The 13,362-nt window shown below is 41.2% G+C and overlaps 1 protein-coding gene across 2 annotated transcripts in view; it reads right to left on the bottom strand.

Annotated features, from left to right (window-relative positions):
* LOC149845091 (uncharacterized) overlaps positions 1–12,985 on the bottom strand; it is a 34,746-nt gene extending 21,761 nt beyond the window's left edge. The window contains exon 1 of one of the 2 annotated variants that reach the window (XM_089995505.1): positions 12,606–12,985. In XM_089995505.1, coding sequence (XP_089851631.1) covers positions 12,606–12,704 — 99 coding nt within the window. In that variant the 5' untranslated portion in view covers positions 12,705–12,985. The remainder of the gene's footprint in view (positions 1–12,605) is intronic. The other variant, XM_089995506.1, reaches the window with a different exon arrangement.
* Positions 12,986–13,362: the final 377 nt, after the last annotated feature.

Raw genomic sequence — 13,362 nt, 5'->3', positions numbered from 1 at the left:
CTAAACCGAGAAATAACATGAGGACATATAAACCTCCTCACTTTTGGAAAAATAATTATAACATTAGTGAAGAAAGAAAAAATGTTTGTCACTATTGTAATGAGTCGGGACATCTTAGACCTGATTTAAGCTTAAAAAAAGGTGACTTTCATTGGAGATAGTCCAAGCAATTCAAGTGAAGAATCAAGAAGAGATGGAGACATAAAAGACTTCATTGCTCAACTTACGAAAACTCTCCAACAATTTATGAGAAACAACTCTTTCACACCTTCCATCTCTGGTGACGCGGTCTCATCAACTCTCGGTATGTCATCTTGGATCCTTGATTCGGGTGTCTCCTTTCATATAACTTCAAATGCATCTCTTTTATCCAAACCAAGTCTTAACTCTTTTAAATCATTTGTTTCCACGATCGATGGAACATCTTTAGATGTTAAAGGAATAAGAAACGTTGAAAAGTTTTTAAGCAAAGACAAAGAAATTTATGTCCAAAAATTAGAATTATTCCAAAACTTAACTTAAATCTTTTCTCTATTTCTCAAATAACTGATTTTAGATATAGTGCCTCTTTTTCACCTACAAATTGTGTAAAGTCCACTTAAAAAAAAAAGAAAAAAAATTGAGTCTGACACATGTCGGACACGTGCTAGGCACGTGTCAGACGCGTGCCTCGATCGGTCTGCAGTGTCGGATTCGAGCCGGACCCAGATCCGAGCCCAGCCCAGACCCGGCTTCTCGATTATTCGAGAAGCTTGTGCCTTTTAAAAAGGCACAGGCGCCTCGGGCGAGGGGCAAAAGCCCTCACCCATTCTCTCTCCTCTCTACTCCTCCCGTCTTCTCCCGTCGCCTCTCCTCCCCCGTGACCACCGTTGCCGGCGACCGAAGCCGCCGACCATCTCATCCTCTGAGCGAGCGCCAACAACCGAAGACGTCGGCCACCTTCTTCCTTTGTTGAGTGGGCGCCAGTGACCCACCGCCTCCGCCTTTCGCTTCGACGACCTCGGCCGACGTCTCCGACGCCACCCCCCTTGTTCCTCTGCATCTGCCGGTGACACCGGAGTCATCGCCAATAGCCCCCAGGTAACCCCCCCCCCCCATTTTTATCGTTTTGCCGTGTCGGCAAGGGGCTCCGCTCCCCCTGCCACTCGCTGTGTCGACAAGGGGACTCCGCTCCCCTTGTTCTCTTTTTTTGTTTGTCGACAGGGGGGCGGAGCCCCCTGCCGATTCACCATGTCGACAGGGGGGCTCCGTTCCCTTTGTCCCTTTTTGGTTGTCGGCAAGAGGCGGAGCCCCCTGCTACCTGTTGTTTGACAGGGGGCTTTGTTCCCCCTGTCCGTTCTTTGTTTGTTGGCAGGAGGCAAAGCCCCCTGCCATCTATTGCGTTCGACAGGAGGCTCCGTTCCCCCTGTTCGTTCTTTGTTTGTCGGCAGGGGGGCGGAGCCCCCTGCCATCTATTGTGTTCGACAGGGGGCTCCGTTCCCCCTGTCCCTTTTTGGGTTGCCGGCAGGGGGGCGGAGCCCCCTGCCACCTGCTGCTTGACAGAGGGCTCCGTTCCCCTTGTTTGTTCTTTGTGTTCGACATGGGGCTATGTTCCCCCTATCCCTTCTTCGTTTGCCAGCAGGGGGGCGGAGCCCCCTGCCACCTAGAGTTCGACAGGGGGCTCTGTTCCCCTTGTCCCTTCTTTGTTTGCTGGCAGGGGGGCGGAGCACCCTGCCACCTACTGTTCGACAGGGGGATCTGTTCCCCCTGTCCATTTTCGTTTGCCGGCAGGGGGGCGGAGCCCCCTACCACCTGTTGTTCGACAGGAGGCTCTGTTCCCCTTGTCCCTCTTTGGTTGCTAGCAGGGCAGGGGACTCCCCTTGCCATCTGTTGTGTTGACGGGGGGCTTCGTTCCTCCTGTCTCTCTTTTCTTGTTGACAGGAGGCTCTGCTTCTCCTGTCCCCCTTGTCGTGCTCCCTCCTCTGTCTTCTCGTAGGGAGCTCCTGTTTGGGTGGTCTGGTACCGTTGCAAGTGCTGTCGAACTCGTTTTCTGACTTTGGCTTTCACGCTAATCTTTTCACGCTTGCAGGTTACACGACGGAGCGCACTTGTGTCCCGTGGCCCGAGACCGTTCGCACTTACGCCCGCAGGCGTCCGGGAACTCGCAACCCTCCAAGGTAGGGGAAAGTTGCGTAAAAGGACCTTGAATGAACAAAACTAAAATAAAGAAAAGATAATCGAGCAAGAGGACGATTATATATGTATACATATAAGTTATATATGTACGTTCTTTAACTCAAGGACGTGGTTTCGCGATCCTTGTCCTCTTTATCTTTTCAGCACTTTACCTTTTGATGCTGCCGCGCTTTATGTGCCTAGGCTTTACTTTTTGTCTTTTAACTCAAGGACGTGGTTTCGCGATTCTTGTCCTGTTTATTTTTCAGCACTTTACTTTTTGTTGCCCCACGCTTTACGCGCCTTAGCCTTATTCTTGATCTGCTTGTTGACTGCGCCATGAAAATTGCAATTATGCTATTGTTTCTATTTCTCAGGTTTCTCTCGAGTATGCTGACAGGTTTGAGCTTGTTTTTTGTGCCTCCTGTGGCCCTTGGCTATCAGCGTAGTCGCATCTCATGGCGATGATATGTGATGCTACGATGAGTAGCACGAGGTGGATAAACCTCATGGTATGCGATAAAGCATAATTATGGACATTTCACTAAATGATAATCATGTGCCTTCACAGGCAAGATGCTCGAATGGGTTGAATAGACCAAGGCATATAGAACAAGGCGATGATAAAGAAAAACCCATCGTCGTACTTGTTCGGGATGGTTTATCAAGGAAGATGATGGTGTTAAAATGTAAAACTGTACATATATGTATATATAATAATATTATATTATATATATATATACATTTTTCATTTCTTTCTTTTCTGTAATTTTTTTCCTTTATTTTTTATTTTTTGTCTTTATGTCATCTAGTTCAGTTTGAACTAGAATGACTGTTGCTAGTCAAGTCCTGTCCAGACTTGACTAGCAATAGAGTTGTTGGACTGACACAGTCCAACAGCTCTTAATAGAGCTGTTGGACTGACACATTCCAACAGCTCTAAATAGAGCTGTTGGACTGTGCCCAACAGCTCTATTGAGTCCTCTTTCAACTGTGTATATAAAGGGGTGCAGCCCCTCTTGTATTTTACTCCAATGCTTCTTAAGCAATTGGTTTTTCATATCAATAAAGAATACATTTTTTTTTTTTTTTGTTTCCAGTTATACCCTTTTTAAGGGTTATGCTTTAGTGTCATTCTTGACACTTGCTCTTGTTAATCTAAGCTCGTGTTTCGAAGATCCCCATTTCATTTCATGGTATCAGAGCCGCGGAAGTACTAAATCTTGAGGAAAAGCTGCCTCGGTTTCCGTGCCCGTTTGCAAAAGTGTTCGCCACTTGAAGAGAAGTGTTTTATCACTTCATTGGAGAAGATTTCACATCTTGTTGTATTGTTTTTTTTTCTTTCTTTTTCATTTTCCTTGTTTCTCTTCTATCCCTATTCTTTCTCTCCTTGTAATCGATGGATGACAATGATAAAGTCACCATCATGCCTATGAAACTAAGCGATACGAACTATGTAACATGGGCTTCAATCATGAAGCACCATATATGGGGAAAAGGCTTACGGGGGATTGTGGATGGTTCCGATTCGGAACCTAAGCTATCTCTTACTAAAAAGGAGGGAGATAAAGAGGTCCCTCTATCGGAAGAAGAGAAAATCAAGGTTATTGCCTCATACGAGAAGAAATGGAAAGAATGGAGAATATCTCATGCGAAGATAATGTCATGGCTAATCAATAGCGTTGACATTAAAAAATGCTCAAGTCTTGCCAAATTTGATCATGCCGATAAGGCATGGGAATACCTTAAGAATATGTATTCCCTTAAAGATATTGCACACGTGTGCAACCTCCAAGAAAAAGTTCGAATGATGACACAAGGAGACAAAACTATTCGTGAATATTACAATGGGTTGTCCGAACTTTGGGAAGAACTTTCCCTTTTAGAACCAAAGTGGCATTGTGCCGAAGACATCGAGCTTCGTCAGAAACAACTCGATGCCGAACATTTTTACCAGTTTATCACTGGATTAAGGCCGGAATTTGAAACCACTAAATCGGCCCTACTTCACCGGGGAAAAATTTCTTCTATTGTTGAAACTATTGAAGAGTTAACAATGGAAGAAAATCGTCTCCGGAAAGGTTCTTTAAAAATTGAAGATGATTCCGTTTTAGCCGTGTCTAGACCAGAGAATCATGTTCGATCATATAGGCCTCCTCACTTTAACCGACAAAATGGTGACTATGATAAGAAGAAAGTTATTTGTCATCACTGTCATGAACCGGGACACTCCAGGCCACAATGTCCCAAACTTAAGGAGCTGAGAGAAAAAAGAGCTGCAATTGCTGGATCGGAGCCTAAAGATCAGGATGCACCAGTTTCCCTGGCCCAACTAATGGAGATTCTTCAGCCTCTCATCAAAGGTGCCTCTTCCTCATCTGAAGCTTCAACCGGCGCAGCAGCCTCATCTTTTTCTGATCTAGGTAAAATTTCTTGGCTTCTTGACTCTGGTGCATCTTTTCATATGACCCCAAATAATCAAAGTCTATCCAAATGTGTTAAAAATAAAACAAGTGTGTCAAAGGTCTTTACTGCTGATGGGACTTCTCTTGAAATAGAAGGAATAGGAAATTTTGAAAAAATTTATAAAACAAAAAAATTTTTTATTCCAGAAATTAGACATGTTCCCAAATTAAATTTAAATCTTTTATCTGTATCTCAAATTTCTGATTATGGGTGTAATATTTCTTTTTCTTCTCATGGTTGTTGGGTACAGGATCGCCAGTCAGGCAAGCTGATTGGGGAAGGCCATAGAGAAGGAGGACTCTATTACATGGATTTTTTGGAAATGCCAAAGAAAGCTTTTTGTTATAATATTCAAAAAATAGAGTTGGAACTGTGGCATAAGAGACTTGGTCACCCACATATAGCCAAAATCCAACATTTTCCAAATCTAGGAAAATTTTGTAATTCTGAATCATTTGATTGTAAAGATTGTATTCTCGGCAAAATGAAAAGATTACCATTTCAGAACAGAACCTTTTTCTCTTCAAGACCACTTGAATTAATACACTCGGATGTTTGGGGTCCTGCACCAGTAATTTCTAAAGGAGGATTTGTTTACTATGTTATTTTTGTCGATGATTTCTCCCGACATACATGGATGTACTTTCTCAAACATAAGTCTGAAGTATTTTCATACTTTCAAACTTTTCATAATATGGTTAAAAACAAGTTTCAAAATGATATTACTATTTTTCGCACAGATTCAGGGGGAGAGTTCTTATCCACAGATTTTCAAAATTATCTTAAATTGCATGGCATCACACATCAAAGATCTTGTCCTTATACACCTCAACAAAATGGACTGGCAGAACGAAAACATCGCCATATTATAGAAACCACTAGGACTTTATTAATAGCAAATCAAGTCCCGAAAGACTTTTGGGCAGAAGCTGCCTTAACTGCCACATATCTCATTAATAGGATGTCATCTTCTTCGTTACAAAATATCACTCCCATTGAAAAACTTATGAACATTTCTCCAGACTACTCTAGACTAAGAATATTTGGGTGCAAATGTTTCATATTTACTGACAAAAATGATAAACTTTCCCCTCGTGCGATTCCCTGTGCCTTTTTAGGATATGCTGAAAACCAGAAAGGTTATAGATGTTTTGACTTCAAAAATAATAAACTATATGTGTCTAGAAATGTTTCCTTTCTTAAAAAGGAGAGCTTCTTTGATTTTAGAAAATTAAAAGACGTCACTGAGTACTCCTTTTTGCTAGATCTAACATCAACATCTAATGAATATGACCTTGACTGTAACTTTGATGATGATCAAAGAATTATTGATCTTAATGTTGAAAATGAAGAAGTTCATAGAGATACTAGTATTCAATATTCCAGGCGACAAGAGTCTAATCCTCCATGTGCACTTGAGAAATATTCTAACATTCCAACTAGACAATCAACCCGAATCTCGAGGCCTCCAGGAAAGTTTGTATCATACGAGTCTTTCTCACCCACATATACGGCAGTTATTGCATTAATTCACTCATATGAAGAACCATCCACATATTTTCAAGCAAAAAATGATATCAAATGGATAGAAGCCATGAAAGCTGAATTAGATGCACTTGAAAAGGCTTCTACATGGAATATTCAAGATCTTCCTCCAGGGAAGAAAACTATAGGATGTCGATGGGTTTATAAAATTAAAACCAAGAGTGATGGTACTCTTGAAAGATATAAAGCTCGTTTAGTAGCCAAAGGTTATGCCCAAGAATATGGGATTGATTATGAAGAAACCTTTGCTCTGGTGGCTCGTATGACTACTGTCCGAACCTTAATTGCCTTAGCTTCTATCAAAAAATGGTCTATTTTTCAAATGGATGTCAAAAATGCTTTTTTAAATGGAAAGCTAGTTGAAGAAGTATATATGGAACCCCCTCCTGGTCTAAGTATTCCTAAGGGTAAAGTCCTCCGCTTAGAAAAAGCTTTTTATGGACTTAAACAAGCACCAAAAGCTTGGTATGATAGGTTTAGTCGTGTTATGATTGATATTGGTTTTCAATTCTGTTTAACTGACACTGCTTTGTTTATTAAGAATTCTGATGCAGGGATCATTGTGCTTCTTCTCTATGTGGATGATATGATCATCACCGGAAGCGATAAACAGGGAGTTGAAACAATCAAAACACTTCTTAAATCTCATTTTGAAATGACTGATTTGGGCTTGTTGAGATATTTTTTAGGCATTGAAGTTGCTTATTCTCCTAGAGAATATTTATTATCTCAGACTAAATTTGCTTTTGATATTGTTTTCAGGTCTGGTATTATTGATGATAAGAAAGTCGACACTCCAGAAGTTGTTAATGTTAAAATGAAGATTGGTGATGGAGAACTTCTTGCAGACCCTACTCCTTACAGACAGCTTGTCGGGGCACTTTCCTATCTATCCATTACCAGACCAGATATAGCACATGTTGTTCATACAGCAAGTCAATTTCAACATGCTCCTACTTCTGTTCATATGGAAGCAGTCATGCGTATTATCAGATACATCAAGTCCTCTCTTTCACGAGGACTTTTCTTATCTTCCTCCTCTTCTCTTGATTTAATTGCATATACTGATGCTGATTGGGGAGGTGATCCCAATAACAGACACTCAACCACTGGCTTTTGTGTCTTTTTAGGGGAATCATTAATCTCGTGGAGGTGTAAAAAGCAGCAGAAGGTATCTCTCTCATCCACCGAAGCTGAATACAGAGCCATGGCAACCACGACCATGGAAGTAGTTTGGCTCCGACGACTGCTTGCTGACATGGGAGTTGAAGCAACAAAGGCTTCACAAATGTGTTGTGACAACAAAAGTGCGATCTACATTGCCAGTAACAGAACATTCCACGAACGCACCAAACACATCGAAATGGATTGTCACTACGTCAGAGAGGAATATCTACACGGGATAATTGATCTGCCATATGTCACTTCAGAATATCAGTTAGCAGACTTCTTTACAAAGCCTCTCGCTGTTCCCCGATTTCACTTTCTCTTAGACAAACTTTCGCTCATTGTACCGTAAGTTTGAGGGGGAGTGTTAAAATGTAAAACTGTACATATATGTATATATAATAATATTATATTATATATATATATACATTTTTCATTTCTTTCTTTTCTGTAATTTTTTTCCTTTATTTTTTATTTTTTGTCTTTATGTCATCTAGTTCAGTTTGAACTAGAATGACTGTTGCTAGTCAAGTCCTGTCCAGACTTGACTAGCAATAGAGTTGTTGGACTGACACAGTCCAACAGCTCTTAATAGTAAGAGCTGTTGGACTGTGCCCAACAGCTCTATTGAGTCCTCTTTCAGCTGTGTATATAAAGGGGTGCAGCCCCTCTTGTATTTTACTCCAATGCTTCTTAAGCAATTGGTTTTTCATATCAATAAAGAATACATTTTTATTTTTATTTTGTTTCCAGTTATACCCTTTTTAAGGGTTATGCTTTAGTGTCATTCTTGACACTTGCTCTTGTTAATCTAAGCTCGTGTTTCGAAGATCCCCATTTCATTTCAGATGGATGGTACAAAGACTCCGATGGACATGCCATTAATGGCTATTACGGGCAAAAGTCTCGCTTCCCCAGTCATCGGAGGTAGAGGAAATGGGGCTACCATCAGTATCCTAGGTGGTAGTCGCACGACACTTCTGCAGAAGTTGGATGCATCCTTAAGCCATGTTTGCCTTTGATGACTTACTCTCTTGGCCACTGGTCATCCTCTTAGGAGTGGACTCAATCAATTATTCGGGGCATAATAAAAGACATAACATAATAGACCCCTGAATCGATCACGGATGTTTCTACGTTTCATACATTGTGCGTACCCACAATGGTCAGTTAAAAATCAGAACAAAACATGACATGCTCACAGTATTATTAGATTGGCACGTTGGTGATGTCCCAACAGTTTTTTGCTCTTGAGCTTGACTGCATATTTTACCTTGCTACTGGTTTGCTACTTGAGATAGTTCAAAAGTATGCATGATTAGCCTTGTTGCAACTGCTTACAATTAGATTTGTATCACTGTACGATTAGCCTGGTTATGCTCACGATGATACTTATGTTAGCTTTGCTACAATCTTGGCTAGTTACTTGTTTTCTGTCGGTTGCACCAGTCTATCTGCTTAGATATGAGCATGCTTTAGATTAGTTGTTGTTTTTCTTGTTCTTTTTGTGCACCTACCAGTTTTCACAGGACTGACCTCATTTTTATGGGTGTAGATGACATGTAGGCTCTCCTTACAGGCGGTGGTGCAATGCTACATGATCAAAGCCTCACCTTTCTTGTCGGCGTTCTGGCTACTTCGCTTCGGGTTTTTGTACTTTTGTTGTTAAGGGTGGATGACCCCACTGTTCTGTACAGACTAAACCTTTTTTATGGATAAAATCTTTTCTATCTTTTTGTTCACTGCTTGGCTTAGTTAGGAAATGGGTTTCTGTTGGGTCTTTTTGCTAACGTGCTCAGAAGAATCGACTTGTGCTTTTATTAAAAACCTTTGGTATCACTAAAAATCTTTGCTGCAAACTCTGACTTTCGAAGGGAATTTCATTCAAATTTTTTTGTCTTAAGTCGAACTTTTAGGGTGTTACAGATTGCTATGTGCAAGAACTCCGATCCGGGAAGCGAATTGAGCAAGGCCATAGAAGATGAGACCTATATTATATGAATTTTTTGTCATTCCCATCTAAATCATTTTGTAATCATGTCCAATCTAAAGATGTCGTCACTTAACACAAAAGGCTTGGTCATCCTAGTGTCTCTAAGTTGTATCTTTTTTCTTTTTTTAGAAAAAATTGTAATAAAAAAGAATTTACATGCAATGATTGTATTTTTAAAAAAATGCATTTTCTTTCTTATCAATATAGCAACTTTATTTCTAAAAGACCAATTGAATTAGTGCATTCGGATGTATGGGGACTGACACCCATTATGTCTAAAGAAGGATATTCATATTATGTTGTTTTCATTGATGATTTCACTAGATATACTTGGGTTTACTTTATTAAAAACAAATCCGATGTTTTTTTATTTTTAAACTGTCACAGGGATTCAGCCAGCAGGTGCCACACCCATGTTGACGCGACTCGACTCGGGTGCGAGTGCAGCAACCGGTGCGGTTAAGCCGACCCTAGGTGTGGTGTCCATAACTGAACCCGAAAAAAATGATGAAAGGGGTTGGACAGGGGATTAGAGAAAATATCCCTCCCCCCACCCCCGACACCGCCCCCCTTCTCCTCTCCTACTCCTCTTCTCCTCTGACGGACGACGGTTGTCGACCCGAGCTCTCCTCTCCTCCTCCGGCGACCGCAAGGTCTCTCTCTCTCTCTCTCTCTCTCTCTCTATATATATATATATATATATATATATATATATATATATATATATATACCAACCCTGTTGGGATGGGTTCTGCACTGTCGAACACAACCCTTTTGGGTTGAGGCTCCAAACATCATTTTTTCATCGAAAATACATGATCCAGGTGTAGATTCTTAGTAAATCGACCATGCCCAATACATTTATAGGGCTGAAACTGCGTAAAAAGCACCAAAGAAGCTAAAAAATCCATCAAGTACGTTCATCAAACACCACCCATTACTCTCTCTCTCTCTCTCTCTCTCTCTCTCTCTCTATATATATATATATATATATATATATATATATATATATATATATATATATATATATATATATATATACATAAAGAGAGTGAGAGAAACTCTACTGGCTGGGCGGCGGCAAGCTCTCTCTCTCCCCCTTTTCTTCTTTCTTCCCCTTCTTCTTCGTTCCTCTCTTTCTCTCTTTGTCTCTCCCCTTCTTTGTTCTTCTTCTTCTTGATTAGGGCTTGATTTTCTTTGATTTTCTTTGATTAGGTTAGATCTTCTAAATAATTAGGGTTTTTCCTTTGATTTTTATTAAGTAGAGGGTTTTTCTTTGATTTTTATTGATTAGGGTTTTTTTCTTTGATTTTCGTTGATTAGGTTAGATTTTTTTTCTTTGATTAGGGTTTTGGATCAATGTTTTTAGATTAGGGCTTATCATACTTAATTTGATTAGGGTTGTTTTTTTATCTGCTTTCATAGGATTTTTATATTTAATTTTATGATTTATTTATGGTTTATTTTAGTTATGGTTTTTTTTTGTAGTTAAGGGTTTTTTGGTTTATTTATGATTTATTTTCTTGCATTTTAGGGTTTTATGTTTTATTTATGGTTTTTGCATTTGTATATAAAAATATATGAATTCTTATTTTTTCTTAAATTACCCAAAAATTAAATACTTTTTCATACTTGGATCCAGTTTGAGATCTATATTTGGAACTACAATCCATAAATTTTTGATAAACTTTCATAATTAGATCTAATATGACACCAATTAAAGCATGTATATATATATATATAATTATTATTTTTTTTCCAAATTATCCAAATTTTAAACATTTTTTTTGTTTTAGATCTAATCCGATATCTATATCCAAAGTTAAAATCTATAATAAACATGGTACAACAGGTTGTGCAGATAGTCATATGTAGGGGTGGCAATCGGGTCGGGTTGGCGGGTCAGCATACCTCAACCCGAACCCGACCCGTTTATTAAACGGGTCGGTTGTGGCAAACACGAACCCAACCCATTTATTAAACGGGTAACCCGACACGACCCGCCAACCCGCTTAATAAACGGGTTGGGTCGGGTAAACGGGTTGGCGGGTTGACCTGCCCGCCTAACTCGTTTATTAAACGGGTCAGCCGGGTTGGCATACCCCTAATACGAACCCGACCCGTTTAATAAACGGGTTAGGCGGGTCGACCCGTTTATTAAACGGGTTCGTTTTTGCCAAACCCGAACCCGCCTAAGAGGCGGGTTGGCGGGTCGTGTCAGGTTTTGCCACCCCTAGTCATCTGACCCATTATCCAATATTGTCCAACTTGTCTGCATATAGTCATCAAACAATGTACATTTGAAACACAACATCCGAGTACGGTCCAAACAAAGGTTGGACTTGGTACAGTTGTTAGGGAACGAACAGGACCAGTGCTTTGTTCTGTCTTTTTTGTGCATTTTGGCCAATCCTGGACAAGCCATCAAAAGTACCTTTGTCCACTAGGGAGTACACCCAGCTTAGCCCTCGCAGTAAGGATGCCCGCCCTGTGGGTTTTGAACTCATGACGTCCAATCAACTTGGTGATGCTCACAACTGGCCCTTAGGGTGTGTTTGCATCACGGGACAAGCCCGTTGTGGACAGGAAACGCAGCGTTTGCCCCAGACTCACCAGTCGCACCCCTGGGGCACGTCCTGCCAAATAACATTGTGGCACACGTTGTCCAGCGTAAACAAACGCAGTACACACACACCAGACCGGACCGCTTTGTCCCCCGCACGGGTTTGTACCAAGATTCAAACACGCCCTTGCTGGGCATAAGTTGGATGGACATTTTTGTTTTATGACTCAATTCAAATACTAGTTAGTGTTGCCATGGTGGCATTTGTATGGAGTTGGCACGATGGAGATGCCAAACAGGGGGGAGGTTGCCTGCAGCTTTTCTGAGCTCACGGAAGGCTCCGGGGCTCACTTAGTTACCAAGTCAGATGACGTAAGTCTAAGTAGTTAGACACAGGCTATTCATAATTCATTCTCGCCCATACATGACCTTTAAGTCCAAAGGTCAATACGGTAATTTTATATACAAACGACCCTCATGCATGATATCGAGAGCACCGCTCCCCCTGAAACGAAATTACTAAAATAACCTTAAAAAGCATCTCTTGCTACCAAAGTATGTTTTGGGGAAAACGCACAGCCAAGAAGATAGTTTTTTGTCAACTAGTGATTAACCTACAACAGGTTGTGCGTAAGATAAACACTCTCCAAATGTTATTCAATAAAAATGAGAAAAGTAGCAAATAATTGAAGGATGAGAGAGAGAGAGCGGCCTTGCCTTGTCCGCGTGCCCTTTTTTGATGCCTCCCTTCCTGACTCTCACCTCCATCTTCCAACCTGCCGGCAGCCACTCGGGAACCCCTTTCTCCTCTCCCATTTTCAGGCGGCGCCTTACGCCCTCCTTCCGGTTACCACCTTCAAGAAGGGATGAAACCCATCTCCCAGAACAACTTTTCCGGCCAAAAACCACTCATGTCCTTCCCTTCACCGCCTCAATATGAGAAGAAAAGGGTCGTAATCGGTAGAAAGAGGGTTAAAATAGTAGGGTCGCACAGACAGACAGACAGACAGAGAGAGAGAGAGAGAGAGAACACGTGTTAGAGGGTAGAATGCATAGAGATATGAGAAAGGGGAAGGGATTTAAGGTGGCTCTTTCTCGACACCGACAGGCAATCGAAGTCTGCCTTGAAACCGAGGGATCTTGAGCCGGAATAAGGGATCAACGTGGTCGGAATTTGGTGGAGAAGGTGGAGAGCGGCGATTGGAGAGAGAGAGAGAGTGTGTGTGTGTGTGTGTGTGAGAAGGGGGTAGAGGAAGAAAGAAGAAGGGCAGCTCGGGGATTGGGTTTGACCCTTTTATCCTCGTTTATTTAGGACATAACATTCATGTCCCCACATCTCTTTCCAGTAAACGAATGCGAAGGGAGCTTTTTAAGTCACCGTCAAGTTTGGTGGGCGTTATCGTCATTTTCAAAAGTCTGTGTCAGACTACTCTACCCCCCGCTTCTGCTTCGACCCTGTGGGCTGTTCTGGACC

The sequence above is a fragment of the Nuphar pumila genome, chromosome 2 (genome assembly GCF_984573655.1).
Source record: "Nuphar pumila chromosome 2, dmNupPumi1.hap1.1, whole genome shotgun sequence".
NCBI classification, from domain to species: Eukaryota; Viridiplantae; Streptophyta; class Magnoliopsida; order Nymphaeales; family Nymphaeaceae; genus Nuphar; species Nuphar pumila.
Note: the sequence above shows the minus strand (reverse complement) of the source record. Positions and strands in the feature narration are given on the sequence as shown.